General features: G+C 39.3%; 2 protein-coding genes and 1 pseudogene across 2 annotated transcripts; 1 reads left to right on the forward strand and 2 right to left on the reverse strand.

The window, feature by feature from the left end:
• Positions 1-3,776: 3,776 nt before the first annotated feature.
• On the reverse strand, positions 3,777-12,323 carry LOC120438167 (polymeric immunoglobulin receptor-like). Its single transcript, XM_039608602.1, has 6 exons — positions 12,224-12,323; positions 10,335-10,439; positions 7,909-8,244; positions 6,483-6,803; positions 4,704-4,969; positions 3,777-4,203 (listed from the first exon to the last, which is right to left on the reverse strand). The coding sequence occupies exons 2-6, from the start codon at positions 10,372-10,374 to the stop codon at positions 4,117-4,119; spliced, it is 1,050 nt and encodes a 349-aa protein (XP_039464536.1). The 5' UTR covers positions 10,375-10,439; positions 12,224-12,323; the 3' UTR covers positions 3,777-4,116.
• Positions 12,324-19,123: 6,800 nt separating this feature from the next.
• On the forward strand, positions 19,124-21,395 carry LOC120438156 (annotated as a pseudogene).
• A 1,080-nt stretch (positions 21,396-22,475) lies between these two features.
• On the reverse strand, positions 22,476-23,255 carry LOC120433765 (CD276 antigen-like). Its single transcript, XM_039600624.1, has 3 exons — positions 23,202-23,255; positions 22,735-23,094; positions 22,476-22,564 (listed from the first exon to the last, which is right to left on the reverse strand). Exons 1-3 carry the CDS (start codon positions 23,248-23,250, stop codon positions 22,476-22,478), a joined length of 498 nt encoding a protein of 165 aa, XP_039456558.1. The 5' UTR covers positions 23,251-23,255.
• Positions 23,256-23,638: the final 383 nt, after the last annotated feature.

Here is a 23,638-nt window from a genome sequence, read left to right on the forward strand (position 1 = left end):
ATGTAAAGATATTTTTGTTGAAGAAAAAGGCATTGATCTAGAAGCATTTGAACAGCTCAAAGTTTGCTTCAACATGTTTTACACTAAGTGTTATTACAGTTTTTTCTGATTGCTTAAGCACATTTTTTGTAACTATTGGCTATTTTTGCAAAACTCAACACACAAATAAGAAAACCTGTCACCCAATTATCAAAACATTGTAGTTCTCTTGCAAAAGCGAACACAGCTAGATTAACTCTTCACACCTTCGTAAAAATGGTGTTTTCGTATCAAACAGTACACACAAGCCATCATCTACTAAGCACACAATGCGCCGACTACACACTGATGGTATGAATACAAAACACATCTGACTTTTGCTTTCTCTGTGCACAAGGTAGGCCATGTCAGTTTGAGCTCATACTTTTGTCATAGATCCGTAAGCATAGAGGGATCCAAACATCTGGTACTGGTGTTTATTCACACACATCAAAACAAACACAAGTGTTTATTTCCAAGTATAGGATTATTTGCAATCACCATATTGACTATATGGGTTTCTTGGTCTGCAGTGAACATGCTTCCTCTGCCCCAGCATCTGGTCGTCTAGCAATTCTGTAAAGTAACAATTTCAGTATTTTTACATCTATGGTATTTTTGTGTTTCTCATTAGCATATGGCAGTGCTACAAGTCTTAGTGCAAAGTGACTGTACTAACCGATTCTGATTTTGAAGTGTCCTTATGATGCTTGCTACAGTGTAGCAGCTCGAGTTAGGCTGAACCCGTTGGCCAGCTTCCCTCAGGGTCACTCCATGGTTGATTACATGGTCCACTATTGTAGCTCTGATGTCATCAGCAATTCTATTTCTTACTCTTCTTACCCTTCCTCTCCCCCCTCCTCGTCCTCCTCCCCCCCCCTCCTCATCCTCCTCTTGCTCCTCCTTGTCCTTGTTGTCCTCTTCATCCTACTTCTTCACCTCCACGTACTGTTCCTCGGCCTCCTCTACTTCTCACTCTTCCTGCTCCCTCCACTGTACTCCACACACAGAGCTTACCTGTATTATAGTGCTTAGGCTGATTGCAAAGTGAACTACTTATCTAAAAAAGTTTTCACATGTGAAAGTGTGCCAGACAGTTGGCAAAATAGCATAAATAATGGCCATAAATGTGTATAGTTTTGCTAGGAGTGTGTTGGAAATTTGGTAATTGAGTGTAAGCAGTGAATTGTGCCTACAGTTTTGCAAAGTGTGTGTTACAAAATGGCAAACTGAGTGCAAAGCAGTGTTTGTGCTTTTAGTTTTGCAAACTCAGTGAGTGGTTTTGCTATAAGTATTAATAGTTTTAGAAATTGTGCTATAAGAATCACAGTTAGGGTTTAAGCATTCAGAAAAAACTGTAAAGTTAGGTTAACTAAACAAACTTGATTTATTTAATTTACAAACTTGTATAGAGTAAGTTGCAATTCTGTTAAAGTGATTTAATCCTATAGTTTCAGTAGAGCTTGTTTTGGTTGTTCAAATTAAAAGTATCATACATTTTATATTTCACTAACCCAGTTGTGTGGAACCAGTTGACATAACTGGGTGGAGTAAATACAACATGTTATTTCTTAAAGGGAGTAGATTTTATTTAATAATCGGATATGTTGAGGAGTGAAGAAAGAGGAAAGTACACAGGAGTATTTTAATCTGTTTGATTTGGTCCAGTGAGCTCACAGCACCTCCAGCAGGTGGATTCTAGTAGTGTTTTTGTTTTTTAATAAGTTTTCTTCTCTGCTGTCAGTGTCTGTTTGGAGCCAAGTTACTAAAGAGGTCTTTTATTTGAGCCAGTTTAAATGGTTTAAATTTGAAATATCTGTTTGTCTCCTCACTAACGGGACCTAAAATACAACTCATCTGAAAAGAAAACACAAAAGAGCACCACCTGGTGGCCGCACACTTGGTGAAGTGTGCAGCTCTCTGAACACATGAGGCAGAGTTCATGTCACAGCCAATGCTGCAGCAGAAACAAATTGAGCAACAAAAGACAAGAGCTGTTTCTCAACATCAAGTACTCCAAGTTTGTTCTTCCTTAGTTGCTAATTCAAACTTGGCAAGTTAACTTAAGCGCCCAGACTTCTGAGCATGGGAGGACACACACACACACACACTTTCACTGTGATTAATATATAAAACGGAAATTATTAGAGGCCACATAAATAAAAAATATATATTACTGATTTTTTTAAGTGGAAATGTGGAGTTAACAGTTGTTTGTAGACAAAACTCTTATGGCTTATATAAAGTCTACTAAATGACTTGTGTAGATGAGTTAGTGAAATTCTACGTCAGAATTGGTATTTATTAAAATTATTTCTCTTTTAGCACATAAACAGTGTGGTGAGAGTTATAAGGCCACTGTGGTGGTGCAGAAAGCTGCATCAGGTCAGAAGGGAAAAAAAGACACAAACTTGTTGGCTGGATTTGTATAAAATGAAGTGCCTGGCAATGGACAGAAGCAAGGATATTGATGGTTACACCCTTGAGCAATGAAGAGGATGCATGTTGTATCACAAGACACGATAAGACAGTTGATTGATTTTTTTTTCTCTGAGGCATTTTGTGAGGGTGTAGCTGCGGTGGCGTTTGTCTGGCTTGAAATAACAACTGTAATTTCCACATTTCGACTTTTCTCAAAATACTATTTTGAGGTAAATCTCAAAATGGACACTCATTTTTTTTCATTAATGTGACCTTAGTACCCTATCGTACCACTAATTACCCAACTTCTAAAAAAAAGTACTTTAACAACATATTTAGTTATAAAAAAGACCATCAAAAGGAAACTTATAAAAGTGGTTTGCCACCCTTTGCTGCATGCACCCCCCCGCCCCCCTTCTTATGCACTTTCCTCTTCATCTTCACTATTACTATCCAATAGAAGGCAAGGTGCCTTGTTTGTTTGAGGATTTCTCCAAAACATGTATTGATCAAAGATATCGATGGTCTGATAAAATAAGTGGTTTTGTTTGAAGTTGTGCAGGACTTGTCTGTGTCACTGTTTCACAGAATATGATCAAGACATGACAATACCCAAATTATCCAGCAGGTGCCACTGTGAAGATGGTTTAAGATTATTTGGAATCCTCAAGACAAGCACAAATACTTCAAATGTTTCACGAAGTTTCGCTTTGCTCATCACTAGTATGGTGACAACTTCACAGGAGGTCCGTATCTCAGCATTGTCATAGTTAAAGGTGACCTTTATGTTTGCCACAGAAAATCCACATTTGCTCCTAACTAAGGGTTTAAATGCACAAAGGGCAAAAATAAGACAAAAATACGATAGGAAACAGACACTCAGACAGAGACTAAGACGTATAAACTTGGCAGGGACAAAAAGGAAAACAAACATGAAGATGAAACTGACTAAACATATGAGACACAGGGTTCATAAGAACAACAGGCAAAGTTTTACTCAAAGTCCCCAGATACATTCATTAGACACTATTGTGTCTAACATTTTGTCAGGTTGAAGAAACCTTTTTGTATTTTCCATCAATTTCAGTGTGAAGTGCTTCACATGTAAAACCCAACATGGGAAATTCTGTAATTCTCCAGTCGAGGTGCTTGATCAGATTACTGGAATGCAAAACAAACAGCAAACAATACAAACAAACAACAAATCTCCAGAAGCAAAGACTGTGATAAATATCTGCTAGCAGATATTTATCACAGTCTTTGACTCTGACCACACTGGAAGATGTTTCCCCTTATTCAACAAAGCATTTAGACATCCCTTAATCAGGCTCCTGCTGCAACTATCGATTGTATTTCGCCTGTTTGTTTTACTGTTTCTTGTTTTCCTGAACAGCACAGACTCATTATTGTAGAACACTCTGTATTTGTCAAATTTATTTAAGGAACCATCACACCATTTTGCATCGTCAACACTTGTTTAATTTTGTTGTACCTTGTAATAAACGCCGGTGATTTAAAATACATGGCATAAGTAAGCACATAAATGTATAAATCATACAGTAGACAACAATGAATGAAATAAAACCAAATGTTTACAACATTTTTCAGTTACAGTTGGGAAATAGCAATGGATTTGTGAAATCTCAAAATTCATTTTTACTTGTTAGATTTTGGTCTTTAATAATGCAGAGTGGGTTTGGTCCTGCTGCTTTTGGACTCTTTGTGTTTGAAGGTTGGTTCCCAGTTCTCATGTGTTACAGAGAACTGAAAATGAAAAAAAAAAGACAATAACCTCATGCAACATCACAGTTTAATGCAAATTGAACTTTAAAACAAATAAGCACAAAGTTTATTCCAGAGAAACAAACAAACCAAAAAAATGTAACATAAATATCATAAGAAGTTCAACAGATTTGCTTCAGAGCAGCTTACATGTGCTGCAGTGTCAGGAAACAGAACTAAAGGTGCTTTCACACTTTTAGATATGACATCATGAAATTATGATGCTGTGGAATAACCTCAGAAAGGACCATAAAATATGTTGCATGGTTTTATATCTACATAATTATAGAAAATATTTCTGTCTGGTTAAAATTGTTCACTGTGTCTTCACCTCCCACTGCTGGTGAAGACTAAAAGGATATTATTGAAGAAACCGTATAACAGGTAAAATCACCTCTTTTCACACTGACAGCATGAACCAACAACACTCACTGAAACCTGCAACAACAGACAAGTGACGAAAACAAGTGACACAAACTCACCTCCATGTTTGTGTCATTTTCTCTGCTCTTCAGTCCAAAGTTCCTCCTTGTCTTACTAATGTAGAAGAGCATGAGGAAAACAGCCATCAGCAAAACACCATCCAAGGACGCACGCACAACCAGAAGCCAGGAGGAGTCAGGACAATGTGTAGAGACTCCTGCAGTGACACTTTCACTCTGTGTTGTTGCTGTCTGTAGAGTGGAAGCAGGTGGGTTGGAAGCCATTTGTGTTGTTGTTTGTGGTGTGGAAGTAGGTGGGTTTGAATCTGTGAACAACAAACACAAAAAATATAAATACTAAGGCTACGTCCACATGTACATGGGTATTTTTGAAAACGGAGATATGCATTTGCACCTTTTGTCCACACGTAAACGGCATTTTCGGTCACTGAAAACTGAGATTTTTAAAACGCCTGCCAGGGTGGATATTTTCGAAAACTCTGTTTTTGCATTTACATGTGGACGAGGAAAACGGAGAAAATACAGCGTCAAAGGTGTACGCATTTTCTGACGTCACACTGTGGCCACGTTATTGTTAAGGTGAAATGGATTTCTACAATGGAGACAAAATACTGTTACTTTTAATTGTACTCTCTGCAGTGTTTAAATGCTTACATATCCACACACAGTTACTGTCCCTCCACACATAGGACATAAGCCATCTTTCTTTACTCTTTCCCACCCAGGCTTCTAGACTTCTGATTGGCAAACATTTCTACACATTTAGGAATATATCGCCACCTTTTGCTTTGGCATGTTCCTAGTAGGGTTTTCCTTCGTTTTTGCGTTTACGTGTGGACAGGAATTTTTTGAAAAACAAAAATGGACAATCTCCGTTTTCAAAAATACCCGTGTACGTGTGGAAGTAGCCTAAATCAATAGCGATACAGACAAATGCAGTAAAACTAATCATATTATCATACAGGTAAATACAAACATTTATGAAGCACTAAATGCAGCATTAACATGAAGCTTATGTGTAAGTTCAATAGGGAAGATCTGTAATCACTCAGCTGCCTGCTTTCCTGTTCTTTACATCATTATTACTTTTTCAGATAAACCACAAAGTCACGTTCAGTCTCATCAGATCAGCTGATGGATAACCTAATACTCTTTTACACATTAGACTGGGAAATCTCATATCCTGCACACTACATATGTTTTCACCTGTATGAGTAGAAACACTCAGCTTTAGTGAAAGATGATGATGATACAGATGTTTTCCCCTCAATTTAAGCTCCACCATCACAAGTTTTAAAAAAAAAAAAAAAAATAATCAAAGTGGAGCACACACTTCTTAAACACACTTAAAAAAACTTTTAATAATATAAAAAATGATGTTTCGTATATAATATGTGCACTGATTAAAAATTATCAGTGCACATTATGACTGTGAAACTTACTATATTTAAATATCTGTATATTTTTTAAAGCATCATAACAAATACGGTTTATATTTGTGAATAAACAGAGGAATAAATTTATCACCACAACAGGAGATTAATACTCTGAGATCGGACATCCAGACTTCAACAAAAACATGGACATTATTTGTCCTGTTTTTGATGTTAGAAATGTATAATGATGTCTCAACCAATCAGCTGATCTCTGGCAGTAACAACAATCTCACCTCAAAGTCACCAAAAGGTTCATGTTTTTATTTGCTGTTGTTCTAATTTTGCTTATCTTACATTTTGAGTTGTGATTTTCTATTATTAGTAGTATTTTAAGGTACACGAAATATGAAAAAAGTTTTTACAATTTTAAAAAGAAACTTACCATCAATGACAAGAAAATATTCATTCGCATATGAATCAGGAGACAGAGGGTTTCCATAACCACAGATGTACTTTCCTGTGTCTGACTTGGACGACTGTGTGATGGTTGCATACAGTCCGTACACAGATCCTGGTCTGTGTTCAATGCTGTATCTGCCACTCACAGATTTGTTATTAGTTGTGTCAATGAGGATCTCCCCTTCATTCTTACACTGATTCTTACAAAAGAACTTCCTGTGTCCAGTCACTGTATTGGAACATCCCAATGTGATGTTTTCTCCCTCAGTTTGTGTGCGATAAAAACCAACGTTTCTATCCAGATCTGTGAAATAAAAGAACATTAATTAGTCTGAACTGAACCAGTTTGTGGGGGAGGTGTGGTCCCTGGCTCAGCTGCAGGGGAGGAGTGGGGCAGTGAGCTCAAGGGGGAGGGACAGGTGGTGGTGATTTAACCATTGAGGTTTCTCCCTATATATATATTGAAGGTGGAGACCTGAGAGAGAGAGTTTGTGTGCTTATGACTTACTGAAAAGTTGGTGAACTATGTGCCGAAACGTACAGCCACATGTGTGGTACTTCAATAAACACCCCACAAGCATACAACATACTAGTGTGTTGGGTCATTTTTTACACTGTTATATTATGATTATATTTCATGGATCAAATAAGCACAGTTATCATTTCATAATAAATCAGTCAAATCTGAAAAACACATTCTTACCTGATCCTCTGAAAATCAAAACTTTTTGTTGCATATTTAATGAAGCCATGCAAAACGTAACATTCACACTATAAAATTGAAGAGCAGAGTTATAGACCCTTGAAGTTCACCGGTGTGACTGCAAATGTTTTTTGGGTTTTTTTGTTTCATTTGTCTTATTTATTTAGGCATTTCTCAGGACTCACAGCTAGAAGATGAGCCTGATATCCACACCAGGCTGGGTCACTAACTTCTTTTTAGCATGATGAGACTCTTGGAAGATCATCAACTTTTTAGGTCAAACATTTCTTCTGCTACTCTCCATCATAGGAATTAAATTAGTAGATTTAATCTATTTAAATCATGACATAAATCATGATACTAATGCTCAAAATCAGTTATAGAGAAAAGAAAATCTGAACAAAAGCAAGATTTTGCTTTAGACTTTGATAGTTGGAGGTGGTGTAAAACTGAGTTAGTTTTAGCAGAGTCTAAATTTGAATCAATAAATCATTGAATATTATTGTAGGCTTTACACTGAGGTGCTAAAACGTTATCTTAGTACAGTTGTCACATGCCATATAACATGGACACTTAAGTGGAATAACAGATAAAGCGTGGTTGTATTTATTGATTAAACAGGTTGATCTAAAAGTGGTCCACATTACTAAATTAGACCTGGGGGTCTCCAAATTTTCAATTCCACTCACCTTTACTAAAAACTCACCATTTGAAACTCTGACCTCAAAGTCAAAGTATGAATCTGGAGCAGAAGATTTTCCCAAACCACACCTGTACATTCCTGCGTCAGACTTGATCATTTGTGAGAAGCTTAAAAACACAATTCCTCTTCTTGGAGATCCATCTTTATACTTCATGCTGTATCTCCCACTCTGAGCTGTGCTTTCATCTGTTTTAATGAGGATATCTTCTGCTCGCTCACATTTTTCCTTACAGAAGAACTTTGTGCTTCCAGACAAAGATAAGTTGCAGTTAAGCGTGCCATTTGCTCCTTCAGCTGCAGACCAAATATTATGTTTTGGCTTGACGAGCCCAGCTGGACCTGTCAGATGAAAAATAATAATAATACATTTAAAAGAAGATGGATAATCACAACATTATTTAGTGTATGTAAATATTAGACTTGTTGTCAAGACTGAACCAAGACCAAGATCAAGACAATACCAAGACCAGAGAGTATTGAGACCAAGACAAAGTTGAGACGAGACCAAGACCGAGGCCGAGACAAAAAGTCTTTAAACTGCAGCCAGATGCTGCTTCGTTTACGGGTGTCAGGTATGGGCTCAAAATGTGGTCATAAATATTTTGTACTTGTAAATCAGGATTTGTGTGTGTAAAAAGAATTTGTGTGTGCGTAAAAAAGATTTGTGTGTGGGCTTAGCCAAAAAAAAAAAAAAAACGTGTGAATCTCTGCAAGTTACAAGTATGAATTTTGACCCTATTTTTCTTCCTTTCATCTGATTGGTCAATGTCATGTCAATCGCAAATGTAACAATCCAATCAGAGAACAGATGGGTTTGGCTGTCGGAGAGGAGCTTTTTTGAACTGCAGGTCCTTGAAGGGTAATACAGTTTGAAACTGGAGGATCTCTATATAAATATCCGATAGAAGCTAGGTCCGCTAACTTTCAGCAGCTGTTGAAAGGATAAAGTTGGGGTATGTCAGTGGTTAGAAATACCATTATTACTTTAGGATTAGTTTAACGTTTCATACATCGTTAAAACACTTGACTCCAGGTACCGCTCAGCTGGAAACACTTCAAGCAAGTTGAGCTGCCCGATATTCACAGAATTTACATAAAATGTTAAATTGTTGTGATTTGTATGTATGTCTTATATCGGAATATGAGACGCAACGCCACAAAGGCTGTCCCAATTCAAAGGCTGCTCGAAATGCAGCCTCAAATGCGTTCTTCATTTCCCTGATTTTTAAAGATGTGGCGGTGTAGACTTCATGGCCCAACATATCCCAGAATGCATAGCGCGGCGGTGGGTGTTGATAATTTTGCTGGAAAAAAACAGCAGAAGAGGGACGCCCAATGAGTAAACTTTTAAAAGTAAGTGCTGAATATTATGTCACTTATTGATGTGTAAATGTTTAATAACGAAGAACATTAAAACATTACTATTGGCCAGATGTCGGGAAATTTATGTGACATTAGTGATGTTTGTACTAACTTGGTTTTAAAGCCTTTAAAATATACGCTGTTCAGTAGTCGGCCTTAATCTTACAGAGAATGTGATGATTTCATCAATATTTAAAGTAAGCACTGAGACAAATTTAGTAATGCCAACATATTAAAAGAACAATATTTGTCTCTTATATATAACATAGTTATATATACAGTGTCAAAGGAACCTGTCTTTGAGTAAAGATTTAAGATGATAGGAAATATAAATATGAATTTTTGAATTTTTACTGCAGCTCAGTATTTGAAACAGAGTTCATTCACTGCTGTAATAACTAATAATGATTGAAATAATAACTTTAATATTGGCCATATTATATTTACATTACCAAAGTGAGATGACTTTAGTCTCATGAACAACATTAGCTAATTGTTATTTACTAGCTAATCTTAAATGACTGTTCAGTACAGAAATGAAGCCCAACAATCACATTTTACAGTCCCGTGGTCTCAGCCTCAGATACTTATTAAATCAAAGCTCATGTAGAAACAAACAAACAAATGAACAAAATATGTTCTCCTTCATTTCTGTCAAACAAAGCTGTATGAAACTTTTCCAGCTGTTAGTGTCATGGTTGCTAGGCAACCTGGGCAGCGCAACGGAGGCTAGACTGTCCCATTTCACAAGCCTCGTACTTCCGGTCTTAGTGGTTTTTGAGTTTGCGGCACTTGAGGACCGTTAAGGCTGCGAACTTTAAGGCTGCAGACCCTGAATTGGGATACAGCCTATATCGAACGTTACGTTGTGTGTCATGCATACTGTTGACTCCAAATCTCCAGAACACTATGTCGATCTGAGACAGCGAGACCAAGACCACGTAAAAGTGGTCTTGAGACATCCAACTCTAGTAAACACATTTATTTCACAAGGTGATTTATAAAGTTGAGTATGTTTTTAGTTAAAATTAAAATTAAAGAGCAACATTAAGATCATCAGTTCTCACCTGACAAGAAGCAGAAGAAGAGAAAATGGAGGATTTTCATTCTGACTTTGATCCTGATGCAGAAAAGTTGTGAAACTTCAGAAGAACAGCGTCTGACTCTTCACTCTGTCAGATCATCAGAAAACTGAAGTTACTGAATGAGTTTTCCTTTTTATCACTTCCTTCAACTTTTTTTAGATGCATCCATCACACAATGATGTAGATCAGTACTGTGAAGTTTCCCTGATGCCGTAGGTGTGAATGAAAAGAGTTTCAGACCAAATTTGACTTTGAAAACCTGACGACAGCTGGTTCAACCTCTGAGCAACACATGAAGCAGATAGATTTTTTTTTCCCTCCATGGTAATAAAACGTTTCTGGCATTTTATTCTCATCTGAATATTGTGTTTGGATTTAGGAAAAAAGAGGAATATTTATTTATTTATTTATTTATTTATAAATCACCATCATTTCTTGAAGTTGCATTCTAAGATTATTTAACATTAAATACTCAAAATAAATCATAGACTTGATATAAAGCTAAAAATATCTGATGAAATCATCCCATGAAGAAATCTTACAAACTGAATTTATAAGCAACAACAACAACAACATCTCAGCAGCTTAACAGATGGATAAAATTAGAGTCGTCACTGCAGGGCCTGGGTCTGATTCTGCCTCAGACCATTTCCTGTGTCGTTTCCCCTCACACTCTCGTCACCCTGCTGTTTCCTTTCTGTGCTATCTAAAACACAAAAATAAACAACATCTCAAAGCTGACTGTTTTCTTAGGAATAAAGAGGCATATTAATTAATTTGTTTAGAAATCAAATTATTTTTTGCTGTCTCATTTTGACATTATTTAATATAAAATACTCAAAGTAAATGGCACAATTAGCCAAATGGCACAAAATTGAAAATGGATTTAAAGACTTTTTTTGAACGTGAACCCTTTTGTAATCTCTGAAGAGGAAAACATATATGATAGGTTTGTAGCATAAACCTATTCGCTGGAACGTTCAGGACAATTTTAGCAAAAAGCAACACACAAGTTACAAAAGTTCTTTGTGTTACTCATGCATGAGGGAGAGAATGAGACTAGCGCCATTCCTTCGCTTCACCTCTGTTGTTCTCGTCCGCTCCCTCGTAACACTGATCTGTTATTGAGGTTACATGAATATGCATAGATTCATTAACACATGATGTCTTACATAGGTATACATGTGAACAGTACCGTCTGTGTGTTATGTAGGTGTGTGTGTGTGTGTGTGTGGGCGGGGGGGGGGATGTGACCCCATAAATGACTTCCCTAAACCTGCTGGTCTGGAAGTCCAGCAGTTCATCTAAACAAAAGGCACTTAGACTAAAACAGATATAGATGTGTTTATCCTGCAATAAAACAATAACAGAAGGTGTGACCTCACCTGCTCCCAGTATGTGGGTGTGAATGCCAGAAAACTCTGGAATGCACACAAAGTCGTTGCAGACCACTAAGGATCACATATCCTATCACTACACAATTGATTATACACCTCTAAGCATATATGGTTAAATATTTCCCAATACAAATGACAATAATAAAATCCAACAATATAACCCTGTTTTGTAGCAAGAACAGCAGGATAAACAGAGATACTGTATTCCTCTACCTGATAGCCAACAGTAAACCATTTAAAATATAAAATTCAAAATATTTGATCAAATCATTTCATGCAGGAATCTTACAAATTGAAAGCAACAACAACAACAACAACCTCTCACCAGCTTAGGCAAAGGAAGAAATTACACTGAAGGTAAAAATAAATACTTCTGTTGTCTCCTTCCTGGAGGTTTGAGAGTTGTTTTGGACTTCAGTGAAATTTACCAGTTATTAAAGTAAGAACGAGTTGCTAGAACTCAGTTATGCTCACCTTCACCTTCACTGTCAGCCAACTTCAAAGAAGCTTGCATAAAGTCTCTGTCTAGGCCGTCACAGTTGGAGGAGGGAGTGGGTTTGACTCACTGTCATTAACTCACTAACTCACTGTCAGACTGAATTTACAGTGTTGTTATAATTAACCTGGCTGAGCAGATGACCAATGTACTGAAGGTTATAGTGCTCACTGCAGGGCCTGGATATGAATCTACCTCAAACCATGTCCTGTGTGTCATTTCCTCCCACACTCCCCACCCTCCTGTCTACTAAACACCACAACATTACTGCCAGCTTGATCATTAAGTACCCATACAGCCAGAGCCATTTATTTGTTGTGTTTATTTGTTGTGTGCCACCCCCAGTATATATCTGGGATCAAGTATGAAAATGTACAGATGGTTCCCACAGTTTCCCAGTATATGTGTGGGAAGATGGGAGCAGAGTGTGGGTGTTTGAAATGTAGCAATGCTGCAAATTTATGCAGGAGAAGCAGGAGCAGCATTTACAGGCTATTTATTTTCAGAGTTCTAATGTGCAACTTTAAAATAAGAAATAAATAATAGTAGGTGTGTGGAGACGGCACCTTGCAGCTGGACCTTTAGCTGTGGGACACTGTGCGACAAACTGCAAACATACAGTTTGTGTGTTTGCTGATGTTTGTTGAGGTGATAGAAATGTAGCATTTGAAATGACCTGATACTTAAGAAAAGGAATTCCCTTTATGTTTCTTGCTCCTCTGAGTTAGTTGCAAGTAATGTATTTTTCCCCAAATCCTTCTGCCTCTCACCCATCATCACTTTGGTCTTTGTTACTTTGAGCTGCAGGTGATTCTGCTTGCACCATGTGACAGAACAGCCCAGTATTCAGCCTCATCACCGTCACTGTGTCACAGCCAGAGGCCAAACCAGACAAACGAACTCCATTGCAGATACAAACAGAGTCACTGGTAAACATGGTAACAAGACGTTATTTACAAACAGAGAATTACAGCTATGATGTGACTATGAACTGTGAACCATGATGTACGTGAGATTCTAAGGAATAGTGTAGCAAACGTGAACTGTACAATAAACATGAAGTACTAGGAAACTATATACATATGAATTCTGTGACATGGGGAAAAGGGAAGTCAGGCCGGGGGAACGAAACCAGGAGTCTTTTGAGTCACTGTAACGAGAGGAGATAAAGTTCAGAAGGTGTTTTTCTGCAGGTCAGGAAAGAGCAAATATGGACATGAACTGTGTTACTTATTGTAGGTGGAGGACTGGCATGAGAGGGGTAAGTGGTCCGAGTGAGGCAGTGATGGTTCCAGCCGATGATGATCTGTGGTATCCGGTAACTGTGGCAGGGAGGAGAAGTGAGCATGAGCTGTGGAGGAAGAGCTGCAGAGAAAACTGGCGTCCAAATGAAGTTGAGTATTGTCAGAGTTTGAGCATCGGGATCAGGTGGATGACTACAGGCAGAGAAACACCAGGTGAGCAGATAATATCACTGTGAACAAGATCACAAGAACTGTGTCGGCCTACACTAACAGAGGTTAGTTGAAGATCTGGTGACGCTGGTCTTAAGTATCGGCAGCTTAATTGCCAACAGGTGTGGACTGCAGGCTGTAATGCAATGACTCCGCCCAGAGGTGGAACCACCGGCTCTATAGAAAAACCTGCACTCACCCTGACTCCGTGGTATAATTCTCAAACACGTAGCCTAAAGCAGATAACTCGTAAGCTGGAGAGGAAATGGCGTGTCACAAATTTAGAGGATCATCATTTAGCCTGGAGAAATAGTTTGCTGCTTTATAAGAAAGCCCTCCGCAAAGCCAGAACATCTTACTATTCGTCACTGATTGAAGAAAATAAGAACAACCCCAGGTTTCTCTTCAGCACTGTAGCCAGGCTGACAAAAAGTCAGAGCTCTACTGAGCCAACCATCCCTTTAACGTTAACTAGTAATGACTTCATGAACTTCTTCACAAATAAAATTTTTATCATTAGAGAAAAAATTACCAATAATCATCCCACAGATGTAATATTATCTACAGCTACTCTTAGTACCATCGATGTTAAGTTAGACTCTTTTTCTCCAATTGATCTTTCTGAGTTAACTTCAATAATTAATTCCTCCAAACCATCAACGTGTCTTTTAGACCCCATTCCTACAAAACTGCTCAAAGAAGTCCTGCCATTAATTAATTCTTCGATCTTAAATATGATCAACCTATCTCTAATAATCGGCTATGTACCACAGGCCTTCAAGCTGGCTGTAGTTAAACCTTTACTTAAAAAGCCATCTCTAGACCCAGCTGTCTTAGCTAATTATAGGCCAATCTCCAACCTTCCTTTCATATCAAACATCCTTGAAAGAGTAGTTGTCAAACAGCTAACAGATCATCTGCAGAGGAATGGCTTATTTGAAGAGTTTCAGTCAGGTTTCAGAGCTCATCACAGCACAGAAACAGCTTTAGTGAAGGTTACAAATGATCTTCTTATGGCCTCTGACAGTGGACTCATCTCTGTGCTTGTCCTGCTAGACCTCAGTGCTGCGTTCGATACTGTTGACCATAATATCCTATTAGAGCGATTAGAACATGCTGTAGGTATTACAGGTACTGCACTGCAGTGGTTTGTATCATATCTATCTAATAGACTCCAGTTTGTACATGTAAATGGAGAGTCCTCTTCAGACACTAAGGTCAATTATGGTGTTCCACAGGGTTCAGTGCTAGGACCAATTCTATTTACATTATACATGCTTCCCTAGGCAACATCATTAGAAGACATAGCATAAATTTTCACTGCTATGCAGATGACACGCAGCTCTATCTATCCATGAAGCCAGGTAACACACACCAATTAGTTAAACTGCAGGAATGTCTTAAAGACATAAAGACCTGGATGGCCGCTAACTTTCTGCTTCTTAATTCAGATAAAACTGAGGTTATTGTACTCGGCCCTGAAAATCTTAGAAATATGGTATCTAAGCAGATTCTTACTCTGGATGGCATTACCTTGGCCTCCAGTAACACTGTGAGAAACCTTGAGTCATTTTTGACCAGGACATGTCCTTCAATGCACATATTAAACAAATATGTAAGACTGCTTTCTTCCATTTGCGCAACATCTCTAAAATTAGAAATATCCTGTCTCAGAGTGATGCTGAAAAACTAGTTCATGCATTTATTACTTCCAGGCTGGACTACTGTAATTCACTATTATCAGGAAGTCCTAAAAACTCGCTGAGAAGCCTTCAGTTAATCCAAAATGCTGCAGCAAGAGTCCTGACAGGGACTAGAAAGAGAGAACATATTTCTCCTGTTTTGGCTTCCTTCATTGGCTTCCTGTTAAATCCAGAATTGATTTCAAAATCCTGCTCCTCACATACAAGGTCTTAAATAATCAGGCCCCATCTTATCTTAATGACCTTGTAGTACCATATCACCCTATTAGAGCACTTCGCTCTTGCACTGCAGGCCTACTTGTTGTTCCTAGAGTATTTAAAAGTAGAATGGGAGGCAGAGCCTTCAGTTTTCAGGCCCTCTTCTGTGGAACCAGCTTCCAGTTTGGATTCGGGAGACAGACACTATCTCTACTTTCAAGATTAGGCTTAAAACTTTCCTTTTGCTAAAGCATATAGTTAGGGCTGGACCAGGTGACCCTGAATCCTCCCTTAGTTATGCTGCAATGAGCGTGAGGCTGCCGGGGATTCCCATGATGCATTGAGTTTTTCCTTCCAGTCACCTTTCTCACTCACTATGTGCTAATAGACCTCTCTGCATCGAATCATATCTGTTATTAATCTCTGTCTCTCTTCCACAGCATGTCTTTCATCCTGTTTTCCTTCTTTCACCCCAACCGGTCGCAGCAGATGGCCGCCCCTCCCTGAGCCTGGTTCTGCCGGAGGTTTCTTCCTGTTAAAAGGGAGTTCTTCCTTCCCACTGTCGCCAAAGTGCTTGCTCATAGGGGGTCATATGATTGTTGGGTTTTTCTCTGTATTTATTATTGTGCTATCTACTGTACAATATAAAGTGCCTTGAGGCGACTTTTGTTGTGATTTGGCGCTATATAAATAAAATTGAATTGAATTGAATTGAACCATGACACACTGATACATCCAACCACTGCAGAGTCATCATAAAACTTCTGAAGATGGCAAACTCAACATGAACAATTTATAAAAGACTCCACAAAGCTGGGTGGGACAGGCCTTGAGGACACAGGACTCATCTGGTCTGGTCCAGCAGACGTGCTTGACTGGAGTCTTCTCCTTTGTCTTTGAATCTGGTCACGAGTGGAAGTGAATGTTGGAGGAGAGGCGGCAATGGTGCAATGTGGTGAGGGAGGGAGAGAGAGTGGCATGGTTGTGGATTGCAGGCTGGCTACAGGTAAGTCAGCAGGGGGGTGAGCATTCACTGCAGTGTCGAATCTGTTGAAAAGCACATTCAAGTATCTCACTCTGTACTCACTGCCCCCAGCTCCTCTGTTGTTGGATGGCTTGAATCCAGTGGTTGTCTTCATGCCACAACTCTCTCATGCTGATCTTGCCCTTCAGTAACACCTGAACCATTCTAGCCTCCTCTCTATCGCCCGCTCTGAACGCTCTCTTCTTGTTATTGAGGAGAGCTTTGATGCCCTTAGTCACCCACGGCTTGTTAGTTGGGTAACAAATAATGTCCGTGCTGGGACAATGGAGCTGGTGCAGAAGGTTATGTAGTGAGTGACACACTCAGTAAGCCCACTGGTGTCCTCACCGTGAGGCTCACAGAGTGTCTCCCAGTCTGTCACCTCAAAACAACCCTGTAGTTCCACTAAAGCCTCCTCCGACCACCTACTACTATACTTCTAGTGGTCACAGCTTCCCTCTTCACAATAGGCACATAGCAGGGGGTGAAACAGGGATTTATATAAAAGCTAAAATACTAAAGCTACAACCTTTAATATAAAGCTGCTGCTGAGCAAACATGGCTTATAATCCTACTCTTTCTGTTAACTAGACATAAAAACAGTTGAGGTCACCCTCTGATGTATTTACCACCCCGTCGTAGATCAATCACAGTATCCTGAACTCTCATTGGTAGACACTTTAATTGTTGTCATGAAGTTCAGCCTGGATATCTTAAAAAGAAGGAAACTGAACTTCTTTTCAAGCATTTAAGACTAACTTGACCTGGACCCTTTTAGCGCCCTCTGTAGTTGAACTGTGGAAGTGAAACAGAGCCACAGCCTGCACACACACAGTTTAACACATCAGTAACTGCACAACATGCAGAGCAGGAGTGAAAATGCTGCAACAGTTCAAACTGATCATAACTGTGTCAATAAAACCATGAATGCTGCCAAACTGCTCAGTGTATGACTCAGACTGATAGCTGCTCCCTTCTCTCTGACACACTGTTGAGTATTTCATATATTTAACTACTTTAACAACTCTGACCTTTGACCCATTCTGGTATTAGTTACAGTTGTTATGGAGATCCTGAGGGTGGTGGGGAGGATGAGGAGAGGACAGATTTCTTACATTTCAATTCTTTCCATTTTTTGTCCTTCGTGCTTTTGAAGCATCAAACTGTAGGTCAGGAAAGCTGATTCTTTGTCTGTTTCTGATAATAAAACATGTTTCTGGGGACGTCGTGTTCAGCTGTGTTTATCATGCAGTATAATAAACATGTTTCAGTGTGAATGTTACAAAGATGAGATTTTACTGTGAAGCTTTTTTATACCAGGGGAATCATAAATACTTCAGTGATGTAAATAATTCTCTCAGAAGCTGGAAACTCCAAGCAAAACTCACTGAACCATAAATAACTGTAGATTACAATATGATGAGAAATGAGGGCTGAAATGTGAGGAGGTTTCAGACTGTGCAGACTTATGGACGTATCATAGATTTGTATTAAATGTGGTTTGTGAAAAGTTCATCACTGCTTTGTAGATTTCCCCTCATTAACATACTGTCTGACCTGCTGACTTACACAGGTCAGCTTCACTGTTTGATTCTGATAGCTGAGCTGACACAGGCTCTGTGATCTGCTGTATTTTGTTAGAAATACTTTGACTCACAGAAAAAGCTGCTCAGCTCTTGTTCTGGACACATTTCGGAGAGAACCTGCCTCTGTGTGTAACAGCGCCCCCTGCTGCTCTTGATGATAAATGTGCAGATGCTGACTCTTGCTGTGACTGTTGATCCGACTGGAAGTTCTGTGGTTACAGGTCCAGCTTCCTCCTGTGAAACCTGTACTAGTGGGCTGCTGTTACAGACCACCAAGTTCTAATATCCAGTATCTCCAGGTCACAAAGCTGCAGTCAGTCACTGGAGACCTTAATATTGACTGGTTCTCACATACCTGTATTTAGCCACGTCCCTGCTCAAGATGATTTTGACTGTAACTCGACTGTAATAACAAAAAAAATACTTTTAAAGAAGCAGTCAGAGTTTCTTTTTATTCCTGTCAAACATTTATCACATTTTTGTGGAGCTTAATGTGTTTGGAAAGCAACATAAGCATCATGTCAGTGGCTGCCTTATCTGTATGTTTAGGATCATTATCCTCCTGCATTGACTGAAACTGAAGGACTGTTTGTTAACTTCAGTGAGAACTCTGACATTTCTAAAGTTTATTTATATAGAAGAAAGTGTTAACAATCTTAAAAGTTGAAGTGAGCAGTAAATAAAAAGGGTTAAACACACAGTATCGCTCTCAAACTGCTCCTCTTCCTGGAGTGAAGCACAGCCTGATAACCCTCCCTCTTCTTCCTGCTCTTAAACACAGCACCTCCTCTCTGTCCACGTGTTTCCTCGTTCCCTCCCCTTCAGATCTGCACTTTGAAGATGGGTGTAACCACCATGTGGTGACGTGTAAGAGCTGACAGGCTGCATTCACTGCAGAAACACATGTTGTTGAGATCAGAGCTCAGACTAGTTTCCGTTATGAGGAAGTGAAACTCACACAGTCACTGACACTGAGAGGAGAAATGGCACAGAAAGGAGTTCAGCTGGACCGAGAAACCTTCTCTTGTTCCATCTGTTTGGATCTACTGAAGGATCCAGTGACTACAGCCTGTGGACACAGCTACTGCAGGAACTGTATTAAAAGTTTCTGGGATGAAGAGGACAGGAAGGGAATCCACAGCTGCCCTCAGTGCAGGAAGACTTTCACACCGAGGCCTGTCCTGGAGAAAAACACCATGTTAGCAGCTTTAGTGGAGCAGCTGAAGAAGACTGGACTCCAAGCTGCTCCAGCTGATCACTGCTATGCTGGACCTGAAGATGTGGCCTGTGATGTCTGCACTGGGAGGAAGCTGAAAGCCATCAAGTCCTGTTTATCTTGTCCAGCCTCTTACTGTGAGAAACACCTCTAACCTCACTATGATGCAGCTCCATTTAAGAAACACAAGCTGGTGGCCCCCTCCAAGAAGCTCCAGGAGAACATCTGCTCTCGTCATGATGAGATGATGAAGATTTTCTGTCGTACTGATCAGCAGAGTATCTGTTATCTCTGCACAGTGGATGAACATAAAGGCCATGAAACAGTCCCAGCTGCAGCAGAAAGGACTGAGAAGCAGAAGGAGCTCGAGGTGAGACGACTAAACATCCAGCAGAGAATCCAGGAGCGAGAGAAAGATGTGAAGCTGCTTCAACAGGAGGTGGAGGCCATCAATGGCTCTGCTGATAAAGCGGTGGAGGACAGTGAGAAGATGTTCACTGAGCTGATCCGTCTCATCCAGAAAAGAAGCTCTGATGTGAAGCAGCAGGTCAGATCCCAGCAGGAAACTGAAGTGAGTCGAGTCAAAGAGCTTCAGGAGAAGCTGGAGCAGGAGATCGCTGAGCTGAAGAGGAAAGACGGCGAGCTGGAGCAGCTCTCACACACAGAGGATCACAACCAGTTTCTACACAACTACCCCTCACTGTCAGCACTCAGTGAGTCTACACACTCATCCAGCATCAATATTCGTCCTCTGAGGTACTTTGAGGATGTGACAGCAGCTGTGTCAGAGACCAGAGATAAACTACAGGACATTCTGAGAGAGGAATGGACAAACATCTCACTGACAGTCACTGAAGTGGATGTTTTACTGTCACCACCAGAGCCAAAGACCAGAGCTGGATTCTTAAAATATTCACATGAAATCACACTGGATCCAAACACAGCACACAGACGTCTGTTATTATCTGAGGGGAACAGAAAAGTAACATCTATGAAACAACAACAGTCTTATTCTGATCATCCAGACAGATTCACTGGATGGGAAGAGGTCCTGAGTAGAGAGAGTCTGACTGGACGTTGTTACTGGGAGGTGGAGTGGAGAGGAGGAGTTGTTCGTGTAGCAGTCGCATATAAGAATATCAGCAGAGCAGGAAGCAGCCATGAATGTTTATTTGGAAACAATGACAAATCTTGGGCATTACGTTGTGACACAAACAGTTTTCAATTTTGTCACAACAAAGTCCAAACTGTCCTCTCAGGTCCTCGGTCCTCCAGAGTAGGAGTGTACCTGGATCACAGAGCAGGTATTCTGTCTTTCTACAGCGTCTCTGAAACCATGACTCTCCTCCACAGAGTCCAGACCACATTCACTCAGCCGCTCTATGCTGGACTTGGTCTTGGGTTGTATAACAAAGACACTGCAGAGTTGATTAAAGTCAAATAGAGAAGACAGGTTCATGTTGATCCCTGACCATTATATGTACTTGTGTAGTTTCTAAATGAGGCTTTACATTTTAGAAGCTGAGAAGTTCAGTGGTCCATTGATGTGTGAAAATAATATTGCACTGATTCAAACTGTACTTACATTTATATACCTTACATCAATATAAATCTGAATTTGTTCTTATGGCTGATAATCATGTGAGTTTAAATGATACTACTCTTCATATTCAGTATGTTTGAAATCTGTCATCAGTCTGGTTAGTGGTTTTATTCTGTAGTTGCTGTAGTGGGTTGTCAAATGCAACAATATATTGGAGCTGCAGTGATTCATCAGTTAGTCAATGATTAGAGAATTGATTGTTTTATAATTATTTTAGTCACATTTAAAGCTGGTTCCAGTTTCTGAAATGTGAAGATTGTTGATTTTCTTGATCATTTATGACTGTAAACTTAATGTTTTTGAGGATTGAACTTTTAAAATGTAACAAAAATTAAATACTTAATGTTTGACAAGTTTAAACGAGAACATTGAACCTATCCAGTCCATTGAATCCAGAGTATTTGCTTTAGTATAAAGAAATGTCACAAGGTGGCGCTATTTTAACAAATACAAAGGGAAACACTAAAGTCTGTTAACCCTCAGACTCTTCTGCTGACTGTCAGCAAATACAAAAAACTCATCTTGGAGTAAGAGCTGACAATGTTAATACCATAAACATGTTGTGTATATCACAGTGTAAGTTTTAAACATCATAAGTAAGCAGGTTATTATAATATACAAAAAGCAATATTAGAAATGAGTTCACTTCAAGTTCACAGCCATCATTCAGTAGTTGCTTAAATTAAATTAATTTTCTTATTCTGTTTTTATGCAGACTTTGCCATCAGTCTATATAATAAACAGCTCAGAGCTCCAAATTATACAAGAACAACTAAAGAGCGTTATCCATTTGAACTTGTTATTGTTACCATTATTACCTCGGCGTCTTTTGAACCAGTGAGTCGGGTCCTTCCCGCAGGACAACTCAAATATGTTTGGTGGGAGGAGTCTCATGTTTGCTGCACGAGTCTCAACCACTTCACATGCTTTTTCATCTCCTTCCTGATGTAACTGGTGCGTCTCCTCCAGCCCCATGCTGTGCAGCCAATTGTTTTTGTTTACGTCATTATTTCCTGCATCTACACCTGTGATGAATATTCAAGAGTTTGGAGAGCTGTGCTATGCAAATTAACCCCATGCAAAATGGAGGTGAGTGCAGTCACCTCCATTTATTTGATCTTTTGAAATGTTTTTATATTTCACACTCATTTTATTATAACTCAGAGTTCCAAGTTTCTGTATTAAAATTCCTCAGAGATTTTGATCCATATTGACATGACAGTGTCACACATTTCTGCATATTTGTCAGGTGCACATCCATGATGGGAGTCTCTATTCCACCACATCTGAAAGCTGCTCAGTGAATAAACAATTGAGAGAAAACTGAAACTGTCTGAAAATGTCTACAATCAGATGCTTCCCAGCTTGTTCTGATTGCTTCATTTAACTCAGTCACTACTTGTTGAAAACCGGTTATTTAAATTCAGACTGTCCTACACTGAAACATCAGTAACTGCTCTTGGCAACTGTCAGCAAACCACTAAGCCCGTTCCTGATTATATCATTAACCTGGATCACACCCTCTGACTCATCATCTAAACAGATTTATTTGTTGATTGTGTTAAATTTCACTGTCAGTAAGGAATAAAATAAAAAAGCATTTTAAAGAGAAAGAAAATGCTGAAAGTTACCTCAATGTCACGAGAAGCATCCAGTTTTGTATCAATAAAGTTATAAAGCACCAGAAATTTAGACTTAATCTCACCAGTGACGTTGAGTCGACATCTTCCAACACTGAAGCCATAATCAGTGTTGACCTCACACAGGTACAGACCCGAGTCATCAGTCCTGAGTCTGGACAGTTGAAGTCTGATTCGTCCTTCTCTGAGGGCGTCTTTGTCACTCTGGACTCGTCCTGAAAACTTTGGATCCTGAGACTCTGACACCTCAACACCTTCATGAACATGATACAGGACTGAGATGTTATCACTGATAAAGAGTTCACAGAGGATGTTGAGAGTTTTGGAGGATCTGTCAGGTTTGGTGGTGAACGTCCACTCCAGTGTGATGTTGTGGTTCTCCTCTGCCTGATAGCAGGTCTGTGTCACATTGACTACAAATGATCCTGTTGAGGAGACAGAGAGGGAAAGAGAGGAGCAGACACACTGAGAACTGGAACAAATCTGTTGTTGAGCTTTATTTGGAGTTCATAAAGTGAAGCTGTAAACTAACCAGAGACACATGAGGTGAGGATGATGAGCAGCAGGATCCTGCAGATCATCTTCTCCCTGTGAGAGGAGACAGAGGTGAAGAGTCATCAACACATGAGGTCAAAGGTCAGTCAGTACAGCTAGAAGAAGGAAAATCTACAGTCTGACTTCAACCAGTAAAAATACAAAATAAATAAAATAACAATAAAATAAAAAGTGATTATTACTGTTTTACCTTTTTAGCATAATGTCTCTGCTAATACTGATCCCGTTGGTTCAGTCTAGATAAACACTACTGATAGACAGAGATCAGCAGAATAAAAATAAATGCAGACCCCATGAAACACAATAAATAAATAAATAAATATTAATTAAAAAAAACTATATCTGGTTTGACGCTTGGAGTGAAATGCTTAGTGTAGTGAGCTTCTCCATGAAAACATTGACTTGATTTTATGT

The sequence above is a fragment of the Oreochromis aureus genome, linkage group 3 (assembly GCF_013358895.1).
Source record: "Oreochromis aureus strain Israel breed Guangdong linkage group 3, ZZ_aureus, whole genome shotgun sequence".
NCBI classification, from domain to species: Eukaryota; Metazoa; Chordata; class Actinopteri; order Cichliformes; family Cichlidae; genus Oreochromis; species Oreochromis aureus.